The 24,964-nt window shown below is 42.2% G+C and overlaps 4 protein-coding genes across 5 annotated transcripts; 2 read left to right on the forward strand and 2 right to left on the reverse strand.

Moving 5' to 3' along the window:
- Positions 1 to 1,991: 1,991 nt before the first annotated feature.
- Positions 1,992 to 5,396, reverse strand: fignl1 (fidgetin-like 1). 2 transcript variants are annotated; one of them, XM_056395517.1, is made up of 2 exons: positions 5,246 to 5,396; positions 1,992 to 4,715 (listed from the first exon to the last, which is right to left on the reverse strand). In XM_056395517.1, the coding sequence occupies exon 2, from the start codon at positions 4,696 to 4,698 to the stop codon at positions 2,764 to 2,766; it is 1,935 nt and encodes a 644-aa protein (XP_056251492.1). In that variant the 5' UTR covers positions 4,699 to 4,715; positions 5,246 to 5,396; the 3' UTR covers positions 1,992 to 2,763. The 2 variants fall into 2 exon arrangements, with proteins under 2 accessions (XP_056251492.1, XP_056251491.1); XM_056395516.1 differs by having other exon boundaries at positions 5,136 to 5,396.
- A 651-nt stretch (positions 5,397 to 6,047) lies between these two features.
- ttl (tubulin tyrosine ligase) lies at positions 6,048 to 13,219 on the forward strand. Its single transcript, XM_056395521.1, has 7 exons — positions 6,048 to 6,802; positions 7,044 to 7,122; positions 7,253 to 7,485; positions 7,683 to 7,818; positions 7,917 to 8,186; positions 9,977 to 10,120; positions 10,361 to 13,219. Exons 1-7 carry the CDS (start codon positions 6,634 to 6,636, stop codon positions 10,557 to 10,559), a joined length of 1,230 nt encoding a protein of 409 aa, XP_056251496.1. The 5' UTR covers positions 6,048 to 6,633; the 3' UTR covers positions 10,560 to 13,219.
- Positions 13,220 to 14,418: 1,199 nt separating this feature from the next.
- On the forward strand, positions 14,419 to 21,793 carry polr1b (RNA polymerase I subunit B). Its single transcript, XM_056395504.1, has 15 exons — positions 14,419 to 14,686; positions 15,287 to 15,454; positions 15,676 to 15,822; positions 15,922 to 16,054; positions 16,182 to 16,318; positions 17,215 to 17,438; positions 17,564 to 17,735; positions 18,058 to 18,229; positions 18,327 to 18,608; positions 18,719 to 18,852; positions 18,948 to 19,118; positions 19,225 to 19,381; positions 19,504 to 19,700; positions 19,821 to 20,065; positions 20,621 to 21,793. The coding sequence occupies exons 1-15, from the start codon at positions 14,510 to 14,512 to the stop codon at positions 21,501 to 21,503; spliced, it is 3,399 nt and encodes a 1,132-aa protein (XP_056251479.1). The 5' UTR covers positions 14,419 to 14,509; the 3' UTR covers positions 21,504 to 21,793.
- On the reverse strand, positions 21,613 to 24,575 carry nanp (N-acetylneuraminic acid phosphatase). Its single transcript, XM_056395530.1, has 2 exons — positions 24,423 to 24,575; positions 21,613 to 23,292 (listed from the first exon to the last, which is right to left on the reverse strand). Exons 1-2 carry the CDS (start codon positions 24,510 to 24,512, stop codon positions 22,651 to 22,653), a joined length of 732 nt encoding a protein of 243 aa, XP_056251505.1. The 5' UTR covers positions 24,513 to 24,575; the 3' UTR covers positions 21,613 to 22,650.
- Between the last annotated feature and the right edge of the window lie 389 nt (positions 24,576 to 24,964).

Here is a 24,964-nt window from a genome sequence, read left to right on the forward strand (position 1 = left end):
GTAAAGGTCCAAAGAGGTTAAATATTTTATAATAAAGAAAAGAAATTAATCTAAATTTGTTTTTTCTTTTCCTCCTCCATAAATGATCACATAGCTCCTCATATTTACCTTGTGACCCAAACATAATACAGATATCTGTATATATGCAATGGTAGTTTAAACTAGTAGTGACATCCTACTTCCACACTGATGCATCAACAATCTCATAATATGATATATAATAGTATAACACTCACAGGGGCCATTTTTCCAGCGAAAAGAGTGTGTTTATTTTTGATCCTTTAAAGTTCATTCTTTACGATTTCGGTCATGGTTGTTTGGTGACAGTAAGTGCAGTTTTAAACAGCAGCTGGTTTATCTATCCACAGTGCAGTCAAACTAACTCATGTAAGTCAGTCAGTAATAACTGCTAACACAATCTGACCACGTGTTGCGCACAGCACATGTAGTGACACTGGATCACATGCTGCATTGTTTCCCTCATGTGTGTCAAGGATTTCTGACTCTAATGCTGAAATGACACCAACAATGGAAAGAAGTAATTACAGTTAAATGCATTCAATGACTATTAATTAATATCAAAATCAGGGTTTGATTTCATGAAAATATTAAAGGTTGTAACATTACATCCATTTTAACGATATACCTCTATAGTTTCACTCAGGTAAACATTTTGACTACAGGACTTTTATTTGTGATTGAGTGTTTTTTTTTTTCTTACATGTTTTACAGACTTTTATTTTGGAAAGGTTCTGAGTTTTTCTTCCACCACTGTCTACACCTGATCTCTGGCAACAACACACAGTATTTAAAGCAGGCATCATAAAGCAGTTCTAATGAACCACCAACATCCAGGTTTCATGACACTTCTCTACCACAATGTCAAATGTCTGTGTTTTAAATTTGATTAACAAGAATATAGATACTAAATTTCTTTTCTTTTCTTTTTCTTTTTACAATGAATGAACTGTGAAACGTGTATGTCTGTGACCACACAACCCCAGATGTAACCACTGCTGCACAGCCACAGTCAAATGGAGCTACAAGCTTACACCATATGGCACAGTTCTCAGTCCGTACTCTATGGACTCTATGGATCCTGCCAGCACCAGAGGAATATTGTGCATCTGTCCTGGTCCAGCTGTGAGGAGTCCCCGTGTTCGGAGACGCCCATGGGGGGGTTGTGTGACTACTTTCACTGCTGGCTAATTCAACAAAGTTTCAATACAGTGGCCAACCACACACATCTGAAATATTTATTAGGGACTTGACAAAAAGATGAAAAATAAATGAAAGTCTTTTTTCATGGTCTTCCAGATTTTCAAAGATTGTTTCATGAAATTTACATGAGAATTTCATTTCATGTGTGCACAATCTATAATGGTCCTCTTCAGTAATAGTGTATGTGTGACCAGTGCGGCATGCAACTAGAAAAACATCAACACTGTTGACCAGAACTACCACTGGGCAATAACACAAGTTACTGCTGTGGAGGAGACAAGAGTCCGTCATATTTCTTTACAGTGATGGCTCAGATAATAACTGGACAGAGAGTTTGACATGTGTGCTTCTGCACCAACCACAAACCCTGTGGATCAGAGGCATTACTTAAATCATGGAGCGCGCAGTTGTTGTCTAATAAAAGGGATGTGTTGCAGTAACAGATTTTCCTGTTGAGTCCACTGCTGTCTTAATCACTAACAGGAAGAGAGCGAAAGTTTTCAGGTTTCTTTAAACATGAGACCCAGGATACTCTGTGTGTTGCCCAACTTCCAGGGACACGATTAGCACACTGAGCCTCAGGAACATTTCAGCACAGTGAGACCTACAGCTAAATGTTATAGCAATGTGCAAATACAGCTCTTAACAGTGATCACACCGCCCTCTGTGGATTAGATGGGAAGGAAGGTGAAGTGAGGAAATCCACTGGAGATAAACCCATTACTGCTTTGTTTCAACTCTGAGACATTCACAAACTCATGGAGACTGAAGGCACTTTGCAAAACTTTAATTTATGTAGGAAAAAAATATATATTTTTAAATGTTATTAATTAAAACAAACTAAAACAATGACAGAGTCTTGACATTAGTGATATAGATGACTACTTATACTGAATGTTCAACCTAAAAGTATTACAAAGAGGATGCTAATTGCTATATAGGAATTTAAACAGATCAATGTTTCATCCGGAGCACACAACAGGGGGCTGATGTTTACAGCAAAGCGAAAAGAAACAATAGCATAAATATCTAAACAAAACAGTCTAGCTACTGCAAACCTCTGAAAGTAATCTGAATGCATCATGTAAAATTGCTGGGAACAATCTTTTATTCTCTCACCACAAAGATTCCTGTGAATAAAGATAACGTCTGCACTTCAGACATTTTCAAGAATGATGCTGACATATTGTTTTCCTGTTCATTTGTTCTGTCTGTTTTTCATTCAAGTTATAAACAGCCTGAATGCAATGAGTAAATGTTCACGGATCCCAAAAAAGAAAATCAGACTGGCTGTAAAGAGATAAAGTCTACAGGTGGAAAAAATAACAGCAACACTTGCTCAATTTAATGCAATCTAATACAAATCCCTGATTTAGAAAACTATCTTTGTGAAACCATAGTGTGCGGTGCTCCTGCTCTATACGTGCTTTACGTGCACAGCACAAAATATTCAACAGCTTTATAACTTTTTCCCAACTCGCTTCACAATAACATCCATAACTGCAACAGAGGTAGAGGAGAATCAGGATGAGGAGCCACAGTTTAACGGCCACATCCAAAAGTGTTGTTCCACTCTTCATACAGCTCCAAATCTTTTGATGAGACACTGGGCCTCACCGTCTTCAGGGCCTCCTGGAAGTCACAGTAGAGGATTGGTCGCACCTGATCTGCAGTGATGGTGGCGATGTCACTGAGCTGGATGCTGCGGATGGGCCCCAGTGCCGCCTCTCGACACAGCTGAGTCATATCGGCGCCGGAGAAGCCCTCTGTAGCTGCCACCACGCTCTCCAGCTCTTGCTCTCTCAGCTGGTTCTTCTCTCGAGTCATGAGGTTAGTCACGATCTGCTGTCGGGCGGCTGCTTCAGGCAGGGGGATGTATAACCTCTTTGCCAGGCGTCGACGGGCGGCCTCGTCGATCTCCTGAGGCCGGTTGGTGGCGCCCACCACCAGGATGCGGTCCTCAGCTGCGGTGGCTGCCCCATCCAGCTGAACCAAGAACTCTGTCTTTATCCTACGTGATGAGTCGTGCTCCCCGTCTGTCCGCTGGGACAACAGTGAGTCAATCTCATCAATGAAAATGACAGCAGGCTGGTGGCACCGGGCGATAGCGAACAGGGCTCGCACCATTTTTTCTCCTTCGCCCACCCACTTGGATGTGAGCGATGATGCGCTGATGCTAAAGAAGGTGGCGCCTGATTGACAGGCAATACATTTTCCTATCAGAGTCTTACCAGTTCCTGGAGGTCCAAACAACAGGATACCTTTGGGTGGACCACGGAGGCCAGTGAAGATGTCAGGTCGCAACATGGGCCAAACCACAATCTCCTTTATGGTGGTCTTGGCAAACTCCAGACCTGCTATGTCATCCCAGGCCACAGGAGGTCCATGGTCCATGATCTCACTCATGATCAGCTCAATAATCTTTGGCTCAAAGTTTTTCAGACGCTCATCCAGGATCTGAGGCTCCTGATTGGAATTACAGCTTGCACCACCTTCTTCCTCCTCCTGTCGTGGAATAGGTGACACAAATTTAGAGAATGCACCTCGAGACCTGTTAGCACCCAGAGATTTTTTCACCGTTGCTGTCATCCCAGGGGTCTGGCCTCTCTGGGGCTGATGGGAATGTTTTTTCTGTTGGTCAACGATGAATTGCTCACGAGCAGTTTTGAAGTTGCTTCCAGCTCGTGGGTCAGCGGCTGCTTGACCTCCGCGTGGCCCCCTGCCAACATCCCCTCCATCTGGGTTGTTAAAATTCTTCCGCTTAGATGGATTGGAGGTGGGGAAGGAGGAGTGGTAGTTTTGTGTGCCACCTGCAGGGCCAGGGTTTCCTTGTGGAGGAACTGAAGAAGGATAACTAAACATAGACTGTGGTTGGGCTGGAGGTCGGGAGAATGAGTTTGGATTTACTGAGATCCCCTCAGAGCCTCTTGGCCTCGCTGCAGAAATATTAGCAGGATTACTGGCACTGTTGTTAACCTCTGTTTTAGGCTGTGGTGGTCCTATAGGTTTCAACAATGCAGCCTCTGACCTGACACCAGTAAAGGGAGCAGGCAGGGGGCTGCTCTCTTGTCCCACAGATATGTTAGCATCTGCTGGTGCCACAAGGGACCCTCCTCCCCCTGTCCCTGCCTGAATCATCTTCTGCACGCAGGGCAGCTCCAGCACACTCTCCGTGGTCAGGGATGATTCCCATTTGTCGCTGTGGTTCCTCTGACTGCGGGCCAGATGCAGTGCACTCTCTGCATAGTTGTTGAGCCCTGTGCGGGGGTCATCCGAGTCCAACACTGCGGCGTAGCGCTCCGAGTAGGTCCTGAGCAGGCTGGCCATGCTGACCTGAGAGAGCTGGGAGCTTGCCCATGCATACTGAATGGAGAGGATGTGGGCCCGGTAGGCATCGGCCGTCTGTTCAGGTGTACAGTTGCCAGATGAAATGTCAAAGGACCTCCTCTGCCATTCGTCCAGGTGTGCGCCACTCATGCCTGGCCTGCTCCAGCCTGGTGAAGGAGAGGGGACAAGAGTTATTAAAAATACATGACCTCAGTAAAAGCCATGGCACACATCACCCCTGACCCATACACACACGTAAAGGTTATATCTTATTACATTCCTAGAAGGTTTTATATGGATGTTTTCAGAGACTGTCTATCTTCCTGTGACTAATAAACTGAATATGTATGAAGAATCCTTCTATAACTATATGAATGAGGCTAAAGCGAGTAAAGTTCACGAGCAAAGCTGCTGCAGTGTCCTTAAACTTTAGGTTATCATTGGCTCGACTCACAGGGACGTTTAAGTTGGCCTCCATTACATGCTGGGATAAACAGCCTATGGACTGGACCCACTTGCAGTGTTTACTGAAAATACTCCGCACCACACAACAGGCCACAATACTGAGGATGAGGGACGTCACTTACTATTAGTGATATCTTCTTGTCTTTCTTGATATTATGCCCAAAAGTTGGTGTTACACCATAGACACGTTGACTTATTTACTTGTTGACGTTAACACAGTTCCCTTACTTACACTCGCGGTTTAGCTGTTCCCGCCACCTGTTTCTTCCTCAACAGTACGACTTCCTGTCACGTTCCAATTCGTTCTTCGAAAACCTAAATTAGTCTCTCAGTACCGCTCTCACCAAATGTAGAAACCCAGCTTAAAAACGGACCGAACTTTATCTTTTTTCAAATGACACATGTCAACTTAAGATGAACAGACGAGAAAAATAAAGAATACAGCTAAAGCAACTAACTTCTTTAAAAATATCGGAACTGGACCCATAACTTGTCACAACTAGGGAGTGCTTCATTTATCCTCCCGGTTCGCCCACAGACCATCAATGTCAGTTAATGTGTTATTATACTGCGTAATACTAGACGTAAAGTCCTTGATTATTTAAAATAATCAAGTATAAATTAAGTGAGCGTGTTTCCCAGAGTAAAAACCTCTTTCTTGAGTTTAAAACTTATTATCTCCGGGTTATGGTTTCATCACCGCTCGGGTCCCCACTGCTAAGGTCTACGATGCCACCTTGTGGTCACAAAACGACAAACAAATGTAATGATTAAATGGTCGCGCTACTACGTCGCATTCTGGGAAATGTAGTTTGTATGTTGTTGAAATTCAGTAAGTCTCTAAATTTCGACATGAATTATTTTAAAGCAGTTATACTTGTACATGAAATATATCTAAGGTTGTCTTTGTTTACTTTTATTGTGAATAAGAAGCAGATAAATATAAACTACCCGTGATATCAGTGTAGCTGTGAACTACACTAACCATAACCGGGAAGGTTTATGTTTGTGCTGTCGACAGTGGATGACAGCGGCCGCTAAGCTTCAAAGAATAAAGCACACGCCGCTGGTGGAAAAATAAGCTGCGTTTGTGACATTGTGCAGCTAACTAGCTAGTTAGAAAACGCCCTCCGCTCTTTCTTATTTAGGTATTTATCTTTGAGGAGGGATACCGGAAGAGTTTCGTGGATAGCTGTCCACAGTGGTCCCAGTCCCGTTAGCTATAGCTAAACCGGAGACGGGATGTAAATTAATCCAGACGGGACCAGCCCCAGGAGCCGGCAGCAGCAGTCAGTCACACCCTTGTCTGGGGACTACGGAGGAACCCTGTCTGTTGAGCAACATGAAATTGCCATTCTTCATATGTTATGCTCTTTTATACAAATCCGTGTTAGCCTCAAACTGCTGAATTAGAGTTTCAGAGCACCAGTGAGAGTTAACTGGGAAGTGTGGACTGGATATGACTGACTCATCATCATGGCACGGACAGAGGAGATAACCCTGCACAGTCTCTCTTCTGCAGTGCCAACCAGGCAGCCTCACAACTAGCCTGACAGCTAAGTTATTTACACATTCAGTCGTTTTTATTATAGTTTAAGGCCTCGCACTCAAAGTGGCATTATGAATACCCCCATGTATACCTTTGTCACCCGTGACGACAACAGCACTGTTTATGCAGAAGTTTCCAAAATCCTGCTCTCAACTGGAAAATGGAAAAGGCTGAAAAGAGACAATCCCAGATTCAACTTAATGCTTGGTGAACGGAACAGACTGCCCTTTGGACGTCTAGGTAAATTATATTACTTTACTTATTTCATTTGATGCTAACAGCAGACAGAAAAGTCTGTATGAGTGTGCTATATTTGGAGTCCACCCACTCAGGATGAAACAGCTGCTGTGACTGTGCAGGGATGCTTGCTCCAACATCCTGTGGAAAGATTGTGTTTTTTTTTTTTTTTATCTAGAGGCCCCAAGTGATCACATATGGGTATTTGAATAGATTTTAAAATGACCTTACTTGTACTTTACAGGTCATGAACCAGGACTGATGCAGCTGGTGAATTACTACAGAGGAGCTGACAAGCTTTGCAGAAAGGCATCTTTGGTCAAGTATGTATTTGCCTTGTTAAAAGAAACATCTATATGTTTTGTCTTCCAATCATCCATGTCAGTAATGCACTTATAGTAAATTATTAAAAGGGAATTACATTAGCTGACCATTTTCCTTCTGTACCATCAGGCTAATAAAGACCAGCCCAGAGCTGTCTGACTCCAGTAACTGGTTCCCAGAATCCTACATCATCTATCCCACTAACCTCAACACCCCTGTAGCTCCGGCTACAAATGGCATTAGCCATCTGAAAAACAATCCCAAGACAGATGAGCGGGAAGTTTTCCTGGCCTCTTATCACTCTAAAAAAGAAAGTGGGGAGGGTACAGTGTGGATCGCCAAGTCTTCTGCTGGAGCTAAAGGTAAAATCTGTTATCCATGTTTCTGGCTTAAATCCAAGATACAAGTAAGCTTTAGTCAGACATTTTCCCTTTAGTGTCTTCTTAGATTGTATTTACTTGAATCAAAAAGATAACTTGTACTTTCTGAGCTGCTAAACACAACAATTTCAACCATTTGAGGATGTGGTAGCTTAACACATTTGTTTTGATTGCAACAGGTGCTGGTATTTTGATATCCCATGATGCTAATCAGCTGCTGGAGTACATTGATAATCAGGGTCAGGTTCATGTCATTCAGAAGTACCTGGAGAAACCTTTGCTTCTGGAGCCGGGACATCGGAAGTTTGACATCAGGCAAGTCTTTTATGTTGAACACAAACCCACAGAGATTGTGCCAGTCTGTATGGACTCAGTTACTGAGACTCTTATGGTTTATGTCATGCTACTGCTAGGAGCTGGGTGCTAGTGGACCATCAGTATAACATCTATTTATACCGAGAGGGTGTGCTGCGGACGTCCTCGGAGCCCTACAACAGCTCTGACCTCCAGGACATGACCAGCCACCTGACCAACCACTGCATCCAGAAGGAGCACTCCCAGAACTACGGACGATATGAGGAGGGGAACGAGATGTTCTTTGATGAGTTCAGGCTGTACCTGCTGAACACTCACAATGTCACCCTGGAGACCACCATATTACCTCAGATCAAGCAGATCATAAAGTAGGTCCTTTTTGTTTTGCTAAGAAGAATAAGATACATAGTATTTTCGTTAATTAATCTGTAACACAAAAAGTAGGATGTTCGATAAAATACCATTGAATCCCAGCACTAACCAAATCCAGATCAGTCTAGTTTGTGCTGCTTTGTATGCGCATGTTTCAACCTGAATGACACGTTTAATACCAATTTGTTAAAACTGCGTCAATCAGTTGCTAATGGTTAATATGCACACAGAAATGAAAATAAGAGCCACTTATGCTATCAGTTTACATTCAGACCAGTTAGTAATAAGCTGTCACTCACTCACTCTCTCACACAAACACGCACACTCATACACACACACACACACACACACACACACACACACACACACACACACACAACCTTGCCTTACTATATTCATGGGGACCTGTCATTAATTAGCATTCCCTTACCCTAACCTCAACCACACAACGGAATGTATAGTGGTTGTCCGGTGCTCACACACACAGACACACACACACACACACACTGAGGTCTTTGCAGCAGGAAAGAAACCTGCAGCTTTAAAACCAGTTTCTTCTCTGCTCTAACAGCATCAGCAGCTCAGTGATGTGAACTCACAACCAGTTAGAAACACTGTAGTGTACAGCATACACATACTGTGATTATTATTTACAATATGTCTTTTAGTCTATTACTCTTGGTTTATGACCATGTACCTGCAACATTGATGACATTTCAGCCTCAGCTGTACATTTCATGCTACATCAACATGCTAGCATTAGTATTGTGGACATGTTAGCATGGCTGACTTGTGTTTTAAAACATTTCAGCTACTGAAGCTCTAGGGGCTGTTGCTTTGTCATTAGCTTAGCTGCATTTTAAGGTTTAAGCCTGTGGTGTCTGGGTCAAAGTCACATGATCACTTAAAGTCCACTGCTGTGTCCTCACAAGCTACAGTTTAAACTGCACCTGTAGTTTAGACCGATCCTGGCTGCTGTGTCCTGTAGAAACCACCTAAACTCCTGTAGAGGTCACTGTATCTGAGGTGTAACTTAAACCTGCTGCAGACATGGGTTTACTGGGATTTAAGTTAAGGTTTATATTAATGCAGTCCAGATCATTTTTATTAATTTCTAAAATGCCAAACCTTTCACCATCTGTGTACAAATAATCTTACATGTATGTAGATTAATTCCCACAGTTTAACTGCAGTGCTAATACTGTATTTTTGACAGATTATTGACACTGCAGAAATAAAAGACAGTTGCAAATGTGCTATGATATGATGCTATTTAAATATTCTCAACATTACTTAATGGTGGTGAAAATCAACTATCATACTAGCACAAGTGCAAGTACACATGTTCTGTCAAGATGAGGTTTTGAGATAGGAGAAAAAAAAACTTAATCAAGGAGACAGTTTCTCAATTAATGTGATTGATTGATGGAACAAAATTTATCATCAGTGTCGCATAGTGTCATCAGATGTAGAGGATGACCTTGGTGATTGTTAACACAGCATCACCCGCGGTGTAATCAGTCACTCATATTAATTAATTGTACAACAATATGGAAATATGGGACCACAATGCAGATCACAATAACACCAGTAACAGCTCAATAACACCTTTGCCCCAGTGCATGCTGGGAAGCCTTATTGTGCATTTCCTCTCAAATAGCAGTAAAAGTCAGCGATTACTTAATTTCTGAAATGTTTGTAATGAACTGTATCATGTGTTTGTGTACGGCCTGAAGGTGTTCAGGTGTCAGATGGTCGGAAATGATTTTGCTGTGTGGTTTCACAGGAGCTGTCTGACTTGTATTGAGCCGGCAATCAGCACCAAGCACCTGTCCTACCAGAGCTTCCAGCTCTTTGGATTTGATTTCATGGTGGACGAGAGCTTCAAAGTGTGGCTCATTGAGATCAATGGAGCTCCAGCCTGTGCACAGTCAGTAACATTCAGCTCATCATCCATGTTAAAAATGTTTCTTTCTCGGCATCTCGGTCAGTTTTACCTGTGTTGTACTCAGTCTTCTGTTCACGTCGAGTCCTCCAGGACTTTTTTGGTTTCTGTGCAAATTAATTTTCTATGCTAGATTTTGAATCAGTCACAGCTGAGTGCTTTCAATTGACTTAAATTAAACTCATTAAGTCAGTGTCACACTTCTGTTATTCTTTCCTTCTCCAGGAAACTATATCCAGAGCTATGTCAAGGCATCGTGGATGTGGCCATTTCCAGTGTCTTCACCCTAAACAACAGTGTTGACCCCTCATCTGCTTCCTCCTCTCCTTATTCCTCTTCCCCATCCTCCACCTTCACCACCAACTCCTGCTCCTCTCCCAAACTGAGGGCCCCTCTTCACGTTGGCCCTTTTACTCGACTGTAAGATCACGCACAAATATTCCCCTCATCTCATCCCCACTAGAAGCTTCCTCATGCTCTGTCTTCACTCCTAAACTGCACCTGAGAAGTAGCACACTCCAGCAAGCCGAGCCTTTAACCGAACCTTGCCTGTGACGCCTGGAAGGAGTCTTTCTTTTTATGGAAACCAACCGGACGGTAGGAATGATCTCTGCTCTCCTCATTATGCGTATTGTAAATGTGAGGATGCTGAACTGGTCAACAAACTTTGTGGGAGTTTCTGAATGAGGACAGACGCCCTTCTATCTCAGTTCCACCACCACCAGTGTTCTCCCTAAGCAGATTAACAGAGGTCTGAAGGATGCAGAGATGCTCCAAGTGAGACTGTAGTGCCTTACATTTCCAGCCACGCTCCCTTAAAAGGACTGCCAGTTAGCTTGCTCTGTTACCGTGACTTGTACTTGTTCTATAAGCCTTTGCACTGTTGCTCAATGCGGTCATAATCCGTCTACGAGAGTTAGCATTAAACAGATTCCTTGATATTGGAGATCTTAGTGAATTTGTTTTCTCATCAGACATTTTTCTTATTTTTTTTTTATCCCTTTTTTATAGCTTACCTGCAGCCATCAGTACCCATTCATTGGAATGAGCAATGCTAACAGTGATCAACAAGTTAAAGGGCCGATATGATTTAACTTATGACTCCCTTCTTATATTCTATTAGCTAATATACTAACTGTCTGATGAGCTAAACAGTCAAGATGTCAAGGTTTGCCTTGAATAACAACAACATTCCTCTAACCCGACCATGTGGACACTACAAATTATTTACACTGAGGGCAGCAGGGTGAGCAGGGACGCCATTGTTTCGCTCAAAAACCCAAGTTTACATCCGTCCCGACAAGCTCTGCCCACGTGTCCCTGACCTCTGACCTCTATGGCAGAGAGGAAATAACAAAATGACTCCCGTAGTGGGATCAGTGAAATATTATCTGACATTATTTTGTTCTCAGCAAATTCATCGCAAAATTTAGTTCATCTGACATTTTATTTGTCATTTGAAGAGAGCATGTTTGTGTGACAGCATGTAGTAGTATGCATCCTCATAAACAAGCACCTTTTTGCCCTAGTTTGTGAAGAGCTGCCCTAATGTTCTGTGTTCGATTTCTGATCTCTGAAAAGATGGACTCTAATTGTAAAGTGTTGTCAATAAGTGTGTGGACTACGATTTTTGAACTGTTGCAATGAAAGTAGAGTAGCTTGTACAAAGTGTGTTATTGATTATTAAAATAACAAAGTGTGTTATTGATTGTTGAAATTAAGACCCCATGAAATAAAACTGATTTGTCCCAATATACATTTGTTTATAAGAAGAGCTGATGGAGACCAGAAAAATACGACCCCACTTCATGCTACTTACTCTGGTCTTGTAAACATACTGTGTCACTTGTGATACAGACAAAGGTCTTCATCAGGTCACTGCTTCTTCTTCATTTACTGTCCCATTCGCTTTTGTTTCATGGGGTCATTAAAATAGTTTAGTTCCTCACTTTTATTTTCACTGCATCTCTTTGTGAATAGCTGAGGTGTAACTGTCCAAGATGACTTGTGTCAGATATATTTTATGTCACTGGTTTTTTTAATTATTATTTAGAAACGAGTGTTTAGTTATTCCTTAGATATGAAACTGTCAGTTAGCACGCTGAGTAGTTAAACTTCCACTGTCGTGTATCCAGGGGCTCATTTTAAACAGTCATTAGTCTCTCATCATGTTTCGAATCCCTGCTGTTCCTCTCTTTTTTAACCTCAGTTCAAATGTGTGAGGCTTTGCTCCCCATGCTTTGAGATACATTAAGGGACACCATAAGAGCATTTATTTATGTTTTTTAATCACTGTGTATTTGTGTTTACAAGATGACTCTGAAGAATGAAGGACATGTGAGTGGCTGAAGGTCAGAAACATGAGATGGTTACAGGGGCAGGTTACAATGACAAAAAGAAACTGGGTTGTTGTAAGATTAATCCCAGTAACTAAGAACATACAGAGCCCTGCTGTAGCTGAAATTATGTTTGACACTTTGGAAAGATAATGTAGAAAAGTAGAAAACGGATATTTGGGTCACGATTGTGTTGTTAAATGGGTTACAAGTGCTTGATAGCTGATTTGGAAATTTCAAAGGCAAACTATCACTATTTTTTTAATTCAATTTCTTGGGAAATGTCTTTACATCAAAGGGACGGGTGCCTTAGAGGGAATTGCATATTGATAAAAAAAAAAAAAAAAAAAGCAATGGACCTCCAGCATTTCAATGCACCTTCATTTGTTTGTTTGTACTGAAGTGAATTTGCTTCATCCATTATTAGACCTCTTGAATTCAATGATGTCTTCTCTTCTTATTCAGAGTTTCTTTGCACATCTGATTCATTTTCTCATGTTTTTCTCATATTTCATAATTTTCCTCATCTGTACCAAAGATCAGATTCCTGCTGTAAAATGTTTTGTAGTTAAAATAATCTGGACATTATCTCATCAACTGGCCAACGGGATCTAAAAGCAAGTGTCATGTTCGGAGGGATGTCTGTGCTGTGCTTTTGTTAGGTGATGTTTTATCCAAAATCTTGCATGAACATTTGTCTTTATCAGAAACAATATTGCTAGAATAAAAAAAATACTACAAATATCAAGCATCTGTCATGTGCATATTTATGACCTACATGGTAACTGTATCTCAGACTGTATTGGACACAGATGAAAGTGATTATCCATCTTCTCATCTGAAGCTTGGTAAGACCCAAAAACAAGTGTATGTGACTGTGACACCTTTAATTGTAATTAAAGTCATTTAAACAATTATATATGTTTAAATAGAGCTTCCTTCAGAGAACATACATGGTGAAAGTTTTACATTTCACAAATTAATAAAAATGATGTGATCTGTAGAAAACTGTCCATATACTTAACAGACCATAGACCTTAAACCTCAGTTAAACCAGGTCTGCAAAAGGTAAATCTTCATGAACTGTTCAAGGCCAAAATATTAACTTGTACACAATGTTGCATCACCATTTTGTTTAAATACCTTTTGCATGACATGTTAAAGGAAACAAAACATTCAAATTTATTTTGTGCCTGTTGTAAATCACTTCAGTTCATGTCAGTCCTTGACATGATTTGCCGTCTGCGCCCTCAGAAGGCGGAGGACTGCCACCTGAGGAAATACAGCTCCAAATCCAGGGCGAAATAGTCCAAGGGAAAGAGAAATTCCTTGACTGACTGGAATGTCATTAATACGAGGAAAGGTGTGATCAGAATGTCGACTTTGCTCTGTTTCTCTCAGATAAACCATTTACACATAGATCTTTTTCAGAGTAAGATCTGTATAAAGTTCATGCAGTCATGGTTTAACCTCTTGAGGTCAGCTGCTGGGCTTCAACCGATCCACCCCCACCTCTAGTCCTCTGTGAATCTTGCTCTACCAACAACCTGCAACTGTAACCTGCAAACTGAGACAGACAGCTGCAGCCTATCCCAGTTCCCCAGCCCTCACCCTGCAGCTTCTGGCAGCCAGCTGCAGTCTCAGCCACGGCCTTCAGCCTCCACCAACCAGCCCCAGACTTCAGATGCTCACTGCAGCTCCAGTCTTCAGGTGCTGGTGACAAGCATATATGCATCCACAGTCTCACCCAAGCTACAGCTGCAGGTCAGTATCGGTCAGCTGATGAAGGAAATCACCTTTGGCCCATTTTGAATTTGCATCCACCTGGAACAATATCAATCATTTTAAAATGCAGAATATAAATGGAGAACTGGACATTGAATTCAATAACTACCACCACAAGATGGCAGCAACCCAACAACCAAGATGCGACCAGCCACAAAACCCCAGAGCGACGAAGAAGAAGACGACTGGATGTACTTCCTGTGTCTCCATGCACATGTGGTAAACAAGCATATGTCTCCCTGGCAGTGCAAGCATGGACTATTCAACAAAGTGGAGTAATTTACCGAAAGCCCCGAGTCTAAAGAATCTGACACAGGGAGGGTTTGGGGTCCTGAAAGAGGCTCAACATGCGGCTGTTCAGGATTTGACTAAAGCCCACATCGAGTCTTTTGACCAGGCCGTCACTGACGGACTCAGCCGCGTTGTACAGGTCTGTTAAACTTTTAAACTAAGTTATTTAAGTTATTTACGCTGTATTTGTGAGAAATACACGAAACTGTGTATCGGTTTGCCATTTCGGAAAGCTGGAAAGTCTCGTCTTTAGAAGCTGGTAACGTTAACTGAAATCACACCTAGCTAAATTAAATATAACGTCAGTCTTTGAAGCCAAACGTACGAATCAGCAAATGGTTTTTATCTGAGTTTGCTAACGTTTGTTTTCAGTGTTTCTCCAATTATTATTATTAAGTATTTTTGCCATTTATTTGAAAAGCTAACAATAACCATTTGGACACATGGTACATAGCTAATATATAATGAGCAAGACTCTTTAACCTCAGTAGAGTTTAAAATAAAAGGCTGCACTGTAACCCTGGTTGGGTTTGCAGGGTACTAACTTCACTGCGTCCTAACACCAGGTAGCCTGTTCCCCTACTCTGCGCCCTTGTCAATTTTTCAATGTGACCTCAGTGTAATTTTTTGTGCTCACTCAGTTTGTTGCTTAAGCTGAATTTCTGTTAGTATTTCTTCTGTAAACTGTTTCTGTTCTCGAGGTTTCTGCTTGTTTTGAGATGTGACATGTCTTCCTCAGGCTATCCCTCCCCTCGAGTTCACAATAAAAAATGACAGGATCAGCCTTTCCTTCGTGGAAGCCACAGTCTACAACCCAGTGGTCGCCAAAGGGAACATCTGCAAGGAAATGAGGGTGTTTCCTGCAGAGTGCAGGGGCAGAAGATGCTCATATAAAGGAAAGCTGGTGGTAAGACTGAGATTCATTTACCCTCATGACATGACATTTTTCTTCTAATTTTTATTTCGCCAATCACCTGACTTTTACTCTAGCACATGTAAATTGGCTGCCACAACCAGCCAGACAAGTGGTAAACTACAGGACTGGCCAGTTATGGATCTAAACAACATGTGTGAGAGTGAATAATAGATTTACAGTTCTTTACTTTGGTACTTTTTGCATCATCTCAGGCAGACATCAGCTGGTCGATCAATGGAGTTCCCAAAGGCATCATCAAACAGTCCCTGGGCCAGGTGCCAATCATGGTCAAGTCCAAGCTGTGTAACCTGCATGGTATGTCTCCTAAGGAGCTTGTCGAACACCATGAGGAAGCAGAGGTAAGACACATGATTGTAGTATTTGTAAGATACACAGAAATGCATTATATGCATCCGTATTTCTTCAATATCTAACAATTTCTTCTTCAATATTAACAGGAAATGGGAGGTTATTTTATTGTGAATGGAATTGAGAAGGTTATCCGAATGCTGATCATGCCGAGAAGGAACTATCCTATTGCCATGGCAAGACCTAAGTGGAAGAGCAGGGGCCAGGGATACACTCAGTATGGTAAATATGATCATTTCAGATAACGAGCAGAAATACAGTGGAAGTGTAGTTGTAATATTAGTCTAGGCTCAACAATTAAAGCTGCATATCTTTTAAAATGAATGTCATCATCTTTTTCTTCTCACAGGTATTTCTATGCATTGTGTAAAGGAGGAGCACACAGCCATCAACATGAACCTGCATTACCTGGAAAATGGGACTGTGATGCTGAACTTCATCTACCAGAAAGAGCTCTTCTTCCTCCCACTAGGCTTTGCTCTCAAGGTAGAAATCAGCCTTCATGTACTTCATTCAGTTTTGAATTAAGAAAGAAATCAGAGTATTTTATTAAATTTTAATAAACCAGACTATGCTATTTCTGGAGAAATTGGGGCGATATTGTTGGTTTCTGGAAAAGCTGACACTGAACTGCATTGCTAGTAAAGAATAATAGATTTTTTTAATTGACATATTATATATCCTCACAGTCACCATCTTTTATTTTGGTTTACATTGTAAAAATCTTTTGAAATTGAATCTCAATTACAGAGAAATAGCAATTTGTATGTGTAGAAGCACCAACTGAAATTTCTGACTAAAGCGTATTTCCAGTGAAAACTGTTAAAGCGTGTGTAAATCCATCTGTGTTGTTGTATGTGGTGGGAACAGTCTGTAGCTGGACTTTAACAGAAATGTCAGTCAAGTGTTTGATAAACACTGTTGACATCAGAGAAGTCGTCTAATCAACTGATCTGAATCAGCTGTTTGTCCTCAGCTGCACTCAGAGGTCGCCATGGTGATTTTAAGTGCTTTGTTTGTACTGAGTGAGACAATGATTCAGCTGAGAGACACCTCTCGAACTCGGGCTCACCGCTAAAAGACCATAACTCCTATCGTTAAAGTGTTATCGTTCAGTGATACAAAATCTTTGTTTCTGGTGTAAAAAGGCAGTTATAAAAACGCCCCACTTCCTGTTTTCAGGAACAGAATATTTGTGTTACATTGAATATTTTGGAAATTATAAAACATATCACCAAGAAAATAATAGAGAAAAATTTGGGACTCAGAAGAACATATAGTTGCTTTGCTTGCACAACAGCCTCACCAAATATATGGTAGAAACTCCTCTGGTGCTGTATCATTTTATTAATACAGATCATTTTCTTTGCTGTGTCCTCCAGGCCTTGGTGGACTTCACAGACTTCCAGATCTACCAGGAACTGATCAAAGGCCGCGAGGACAATTCCTTCTACAAGAGCTGTGTATCAGAGATGCTGCGCATCGTCACGGAGGAGAGCTGCACCACCCGCAGCAAGGTGCTCAATTACCTCGGCGAGCGCTTCAGGGTTAAAATGAACCTCCCTGAGTGGTACACCAACGAGCAGTGTGCCAACTTCCTGCTGGAGTAAGTTTTTATGGCAGGTGGAGGTGACTTTTTTTTTTTTTTTAAATGGACAACCTTGCAGAAATGACACACAAATGTAGTATTATATGGTACATTTACTAAAACCACATGTTCTTTTTGATCAGCGAGTGCATCTGTGTCCACCTGAAGTCCGACGTGGAGAAGTTCTACCTGCTGTGTCTGATGACAAGGAAGCTTTTCACGTTTGCCAAGCAGGAGTGCATGGAGGAGAACCCCGACAGCATCATGTGTCAGGAGGTGCTCACTCCCGGCCAGCTCTACCTCATGTTTCTGAAGGCAAGTTTTTTAAGTTTATCATTTGAATGAGCGCTGAGCAATCGTTGTCATTTTTTTGCCTCTGTTGCTGAACAGAAGGAGCTGTAGTGAGATTTAAAAGGCAGAAATATATAGCAGCTATTAAAGCAAACATTGAGCATCGACATGGGTGAGTTTTACCATATCCCATCAGGGATTTTATGTCTGTTTTTGAAGTTAGAATTAGTTTTTTGAAGAAAGCATGTCTCTTTCTTCACTGAGAATTTACTTTGGGTGTACCAACTAAAATGCTTCTTATAAATCACAAGTTGTTAGTGATTTAACCCCCAAAATATCTTGACAGGAGAGACTGGCTGCCTGGCTGGTGTCTGTGAAGCTGTCCTTTGACAAGAAAGGCAGCAGACTGAGTGGAGGATGGAGTCCTGAAAACATGATGAAGATATTCAACATGGGCACTGATGTGACCAAACCCTTTGAATATCTGCTGGCCACTGGGAACCTCACCTCCAAGACAGGTATGACCACATGAGCTCAGTATGCGAAGTTGTTATGGTATTAAAAAAAAAAGTAGTTCATCTATTAAATAAATCTTGTTCTTCCCTCTGACCCCAGGTCTTGGCATGCTGCAGAACACAGGCCTGTGTGTCGTAGCTGACAAGCTCAACTTCATCCGCTACCTGTCCCACTTCCGCTGTGTGCACAGAGGAGCAGCATTCGCCAAGATGAGGACCACTTCTGTTCGTAAGCTGCTGCCAGAGTCCTGGGGCTTCCTGTGTCCTGTCCACACTCCGGACGGAGAGCCCTGTGGCCTTATGAACCACATGACAGCCAGCTGTGAGATCGTGGCACCGACCTTGCCCACCACATCCCTGCCTGCTCTGCTCTGCTCTCTCGGTGAGTTCTTACTACTGTTCCATTAAGCTGTGAGGCACAATTTAAACTGTTTCTGACACAAGTTTTACAGTTTTGCATTTTACAAACTCTTTCGGTCTCTGGTGCTTAAGGTGTTACTCCAGTGGATGGATCCCCTGGTCAAGCCTATTCAGACTGCTACCCTGTGGTCCTGGATGGGGCCGTTGTAGGCTGGTTGGAGGCTGAATTAGCCCCAGTTGTGGTCGACTCACTGCGACGGTTCAAGGTATGATAGTAAAATATTAAACGGCTGTACTGTGCATTTGTGTGTGTGTGTGTGTGTGTATGCAGAAAACTGACATTAAAATCAAATACCTTCAGGTGCTGAGAGAGAAGAAGATCCCTCCCTGGACTGAGATTGTTCTGGTTCCTAAAACAGGCAAGGCCAGCTTGTACCCAGGCCTGTTCCTCTTCACTACACCCTGTCGTATGGTGCGGCCTGTACACAATCTAGCTCTTGGAAAGGAAGAGTTAATTGGGACATTTGAACAGGTAAGTGTAAACTACAATTTCAAAAAAGTTACGGTAGTTATCAGACCTTTATCTGAAGAACGCAGCTGAAATGCATATTTAATCTTCTGTTTCTATCTTGCTGCAGCTTTACATCAATGTGGGCATCTTGGAGGATGAGATCGAGCCAGGAGTGACCACACACCAGGAGCTTTTCCCTCACACCATGCTGAGCGTGGTGGCTAACTTCATCCCCTACTCAGACCACAACCAGAGTCCTAGGAACATGTACCAGTGTCAGATGGGTAAGTCTGAGACCGCCATTAATGGTCCCACACACCTACACAGATGAAGAGGTTTAGTAGATTGAAAAATATTCAAATTTTTTCATTGTGTCTGTCAGAGATTAAACCCGTTCTCTTTGCAGGTAAGCAAACAATGGGTTTCCCCCTGCACTCGTTTATGGATCGCTCAGATAACAAGCTGTACCGGCTCCAGACCCCACAGAGCCCACTGGTCAGGCCGTACATGTACGACCACTACAACCTGGACAACTACCCCAGTGGCACAAACGCCATCGTGGCCGTCATATCCTACACAGGCTACGACATGGAAGATGCAATGGTAAATAAAACACAATAAGTATTTAATATTTCCCCAAATAGACACTGAACTAAAACACCAAATAACTTTTTAGTGTTTTTAAATGGAGTAAAATCCTGACAGACTCATCACTCTTCTTAGATTGTGAACAAGTCATCATGGGAGAGAGGCTTTGCCCATGGAAGTATCTACAAGACTGAGCTGGTGGATCTGGCAGACAAGGTGAGGGGAGAAGACGGCGTGGTGTTCGGGACCAAGTCAGGTGAGGTGAATGGAAAACTGGACGCTGATGGACTACCTCACATTGGCTCAACACTTCAGTATGGAGACCCTTTCTATAGCTACATCAACCTCAACACTGGCCAGACCTTCACCACCTACTACAAGTAAGTGTCAACATTTGTGTGGTAATGTTTTTTCATCATTACCTTACCTTTGCAAATAATGATATAATGATTTTACTCCATGGGCGGCACAGTGCTGCAGTGGTTAGCACTGTCCCCTCGCAACAAGAAGGTTCCGGGTTCGAACCCCGCTTCGGGACTTTTCTGTGTGGAGTTTGCATGTTCTCCTTGTGTGGGTTCTCTCTGGGTACTCTGGCTTCCTCCCACAGTCCAGAAACATACACGTTAGGTTCATCTGTGACTCTAAAGTGCCCATAGGTGTGAATGTGTGCGTGGCTGGTTGTTTGTCTCTGTATGTCAGCCCTGTGATAGACTGGCGACCTTCCCAGGGTGTATCCCGCCCTCGCCCAATGTCAGCTGGGATTGGCTCTAGTCCCCCCGCGACCCTATAAGGATAAGCGGTGTAGATAATGGATGGATGGAATTATCTACATGTTTAGACAAACAAATTCTTCAATAATATTCAGTAATTATATTTTGAATGCCAAACTTTTCAAATCATAATCAGTGACGTGTTTCCTCACTGTTTTCTCCTAGGAGCCAAGAGGCCTGTGTAGTCGACAACATAAAAATCTGCAGCAATGACACTGGCTCAGGCCATTTTAAACGTATCTGCATCACGGTACGAATACCTCGCAACCCCACCATTGGTGACAAGTTTGCCAGTCGGCACGGTCAGAAGGGCATCCTGAGCCGCCTGTGGCCGGCTGAGGACATGCCTTTCACAGAGAGCGGCATGACTCCCGACATCCTGTTCAACCCCCACGGCTTCCCCTCCCGCATGACCATCGGGATGCTGATTGAGAGCATGGCCGGCAAGTCCGGCGCGCTGCACGGCCTGAGCCACGACGCCACACCCTTCACCTTCTCTGAGGAGAACTCTGCATTGGAGTACTTCGGTGAAATGCTCCGGGCTGGTGGCTACAACTACTACGGCACAGAGCGGCTCTACAGTGGAGTGAGCGGTCTGGAGCTAGAGGCCGACATCTTCATCGGAGTCGTCTACTACCAGCGGCTGCGTCACATGGTCTCTGACAAATTTCAGGTGAGGACCACAGGAGCACGAGACAAGGTGACCAATCAGCCAGTGGGGGGCAGGAACATCCAGGGGGGCATCCGTTTTGGGGAGATGGAGCGAGACGCCCTGCTGGCGCACGGCTCCTCCTTCCTGCTTCACGATCGACTCTTCAACTGCTCGGACCGATCGGTGGCTCAGGTGTGTATTGACTGTGGCAGCCTCCTCTCCCCTCTGTTGGAGAAACCACCACCCTACTGGTCGGCCATGCGCCACCGCAAGACTGTGTGCACCCTGTGCGGCAAGAGTGACTCTATTGACTCAGTGTCTGTTCCTTATGTCTTCCGCTATTTTATAGCCGAGCTCGCAGCAATGAACATCAAAGTCAAATTAGATGTGAAGTGAATTTTGCTGGAGCCTTAAATATGACAAAGTACAAATCAGAAGAATGAGTCTCAGTAAAGCTGCGTGAATTAACTGTGCAACAGAAGACAAATATACTGTACAGCCATGATGTAAGTAACTGCTTTGTCCAAAGTGTTTTATTAGCCAAGACCGAGAGAAAATGACCACATTAGCAGCATATGATGGAATGAATGTAGTGACATGTTCTGTTGAGGTGTGTAAAAAAATAACCCAAAGGGCTTTTGTACAGTCATTCTGAGTGTTGAATAAAAATAATGTGCTGTACCACTTTCCTCTGTTCTGTTGCTGATTCTTATGGCACTACACCATGTGTGAACAATTGTGGAAATACAGTATTCAGATCCATTGTTTGTAAAAGTACCAACTCCATACTACAAAGTTCTGCTTTAAAATATCAGTAATATCATAAAATAATGACAAAACATAATGACCCCTGCAACTTATATTTACATGTTACATTATTATATTGTTGATGCATATGTAGCATTTACTGCTATAGGTACCTGAGGTGGAACTAGTTTTAATTACAGTATACAATGTATTAAACAGTTGTAATTTATAAGCTTTGATCCGAAGAGTAACTAGTTGTCTTGTGGAGTACAAACAACATGTCATGGAAATGCTCAAGTAAAGTACATATATCACAAAACTGAATGCAGTACATGAGTAAATGTACTTAAACACCATAAAATAATTAAACATTCAAACATATCCATAAGAATCCAAATTTCCACAAAATCCCACTTGAAGTGATGTCACACACGGTTTCAGTCCCCAGTAGAGATGCACAATTAATCGAAACATAATCAAAATATGGCCAAGTGCAACATCCAAATTGCAGGAGCTGCAATCAACATTGTCCATTTTTTGCATGCGTGTGTGTGTGTGTTGTGCTACAGAGATGCCTTGGCCTTCAAATCATATTTTTCAAACATGTTTTGTTGGTACAAGCCCCAACTAAAATCACATCATCTTTTTAAAATGCTTTCAGTGAAAATCAAATGCAAAAGTGATGACAAACTGAAATAGTGACTCATATCGTAATTACAATACCTGCCAAAAATAATCTCAATATGATTATATATTATATTTTTGCATATTGTTCAGCTCTAGTTACGAGTTGTCCTTATTCCAGTTGTGCCAGAACATGTGGCAGGTCTAACACAGTAGGGACGGTGTAGTCTGGTTTCACTGAACCATCTGGCACCGCACCTCCTGCACTGCTGATCCAAACTGTAGCTCGTACTCTGGCATTAAAGCCCCCCTGAATATCTGTGTCCAGAGAGTCTCCAACCATAACGCAGTCCTGGGCCTTTACCCCCAGCATGCTGAAACACAATGTGAAGATGGAGAGGAATGGTTTCTGCTCTGCATGTTCTCCCCCAATCACGATGGCATCAAACAACTCCTCACAACTGACAGCCTCCACCTTCTCTCTCTGGGTCTGAGTTTCCCCGTTGGTCAGCAATAGCAGCTTGTATCTGCTGCGCAGTTGTTTCAGGAGGTCACATACTGGAGGGGACAGGCTGAGAAGCTCCAGGCGACTGTTTTTCCACATGTAGTAGCACTGAGCTGCTAGAGAGACCGGGGAACTACTGCCCACGGTCTCCTGGATGCTCTCCTCCCAGTGACCCACTCGAACATCATCTATGGATCTGCCTGATGCTGGGTCAAAACTCTCCTGTAGAAGCTTCTGCTTGAACTTGTCACAAATACTGCATATGGTGTTGTCATCGATGCCCAGTGTGGTCTTCAGAAGTTCACTGGTCTGTAACACACAACAGATTACCTCATTAAATGAATGAACAAAAATGCATAAAAAAGTCAGTCTGGGGTTAAGTAGGCACCATTAATCACACATATTTTGGTGGATGTGGGGATTTAACAATTTGTTTATGTGTGTGGATTTACATTTTTGGTTAAAACAAAATTACATTGTCAGATCCTGTTAACAGTCACAAATTCAATCAAAGAATAAAATGAACAATATATACTGTACATCAGCCTACATGCCTATTTTCTTCACATCTTTGCTTGCGAGTTTTGTTCATACTGAAGTTGGGCAGAGTTCTCCTAATATTTATATAATATATCACTGAACTCCATGTGCTAATGTGAATAAACAAATAAAGGTGTGGGTTGTCCACCACCACAGGTGCAAATAAACCAACACGGATGTGTGAGAGAAAACGTTTTGACATTTCACAGTAGGAAAAACACAGGTGTATATACTTTAATGAAATCAAAAATGGAAGACTGAACAGCATTTAGCTGCTTCAGAGTCAAGGCCCTGGTATGTGCATGCTGGACCAGTGGTACATTTTAATGACTGCATTGGTATTTCATTCCTATACTTATGTACCAATACACAACAATACAAGAATGCTCCATTATAACTAAAGACGTTACATACACAGAAAAATGTACTTGAGGTATCTGAAGGAAAAAAATGGCTGGGCCACTTTAATAGAATAGAGCCATAAGTAGTTAGTTAATTAACATCTATGCTTTTCCTGCAATCACCAATCAAAATGTCTGTCATGACATACAGATGTAAAAACACAAGGAAAGAACACAGTACTTGAAGGTGGAATTATAAGTGAAAATAATGTGTGAAAGTAAGGGTCTTTAAGTGCAGTAAAAGTACATCGAAATTGTAATGAAACACAGTAGGCTACATGGCAACAGTAAGACGCCATTATAAAAACAAAGAAATGTTTGTTTAGTATGAGCATAAAAACTGTCACCGGTGGTTTTCAGGCTAAATAAACGGGTTTTAGATCAGCTGAACAGCGGTGTATCGCCCCCTACTCCCTCTGCCCTGAATGACCAAAGGCTGACGTTACAAATACGGACGCTAACCTTAAACATTACATGAGGAATATCTATATTTATCACCTTCTGTATCGCCACTCCACCTGCCCGACTTGTCTCAATGAGTGTGTTGTCCAAGTCGAACAGTATTGCCTTCACAGTTTTCCCGTCCATTGCCGGAGGAGCACAGGTTACATTAAAATACCGGCGGTTCAAATGCGGAAGCACTACCGGGTGAACTGCATGTTGGGAGTTGTAATTCTTCTAATTGTTCAGTGCTTGCAAGTGTAATCCTCTAGAGGACGCCAATTAACAAAAATACAGTGATTTTTTGCAATTAGTTCACAAGATTCTGAGCGAGCTCTGGCCACTGATTTCAGCTGTTCCAGTTATAATAAATCATTAAAACTAATTATATTTGAGATTTTTGTGTATTTTTTAAAGAACATGCTGCAGACTCACTAAAAACCACAAATAAATTAGTAAAGGGAAGCCTACTACAGCTGTGAAAAATACTTACTATACTAATACTAATAATTAATGCTAATATAATTATAATACTAAAGTAATTAAAATTGGAAAAAAATACAATTCATAAAACCTCCCTTGTATGGTTTGTGGAGTCA

The sequence above is a fragment of the Seriola aureovittata genome, chromosome 14 (assembly GCF_021018895.1).
Source record: "Seriola aureovittata isolate HTS-2021-v1 ecotype China chromosome 14, ASM2101889v1, whole genome shotgun sequence".
Lineage (NCBI taxonomy): Eukaryota > Metazoa > Chordata > Actinopteri > Carangiformes > Carangidae > Seriola > Seriola aureovittata.

Excerpts from the sequence above, each read along its gene's own strand:
- nanp (XM_056395530.1), bottom strand. The coding sequence starts at position 24,512 with ATGGACGGGAAAACTGTGAAGGCAATACTGTTCGACTTGGACAACACA. Across the intron at positions 23,293-24,422 it reads GTGGAGTGGCGATACAGAAG|ACCAGTGAACTTCTGAAGAC; the intron begins GTGATAAATATA and ends TGTGTGTTACAG.
- ttl (XM_056395521.1), top strand. The coding sequence starts at position 6,634 with ATGAATACCCCCATGTATACCTTTGTCACCCGTGACGACAACAGCACT. Across the intron at positions 7,486-7,682 it reads GTCTTCTGCTGGAGCTAAAG|GTGCTGGTATTTTGATATCC; the intron begins GTAAAATCTGTT and ends TGATTGCAACAG. Across the intron at positions 8,187-9,976 it reads CAGATCAAGCAGATCATAAA|GAGCTGTCTGACTTGTATTG; the intron begins GTAGGTCCTTTT and ends GTGGTTTCACAG.
- polr1b (XM_056395504.1), top strand. The coding sequence starts at position 14,510 with ATGGACTATTCAACAAAGTGGAGTAATTTACCGAAAGCCCCGAGTCTA. Across the intron at positions 15,823-15,921 it reads AACACCATGAGGAAGCAGAG|GAAATGGGAGGTTATTTTAT; the intron begins GTAAGACACATG and ends CAATATTAACAG. Across the intron at positions 19,382-19,503 it reads CATGTACCAGTGTCAGATGG|GTAAGCAAACAATGGGTTTC; the intron begins GTAAGTCTGAGA and ends TTCTCTTTGCAG.
- fignl1 (XM_056395517.1), bottom strand. The coding sequence starts at position 4,698 with ATGAGTGGCGCACACCTGGACGAATGGCAGAGGAGGTCCTTTGACATT.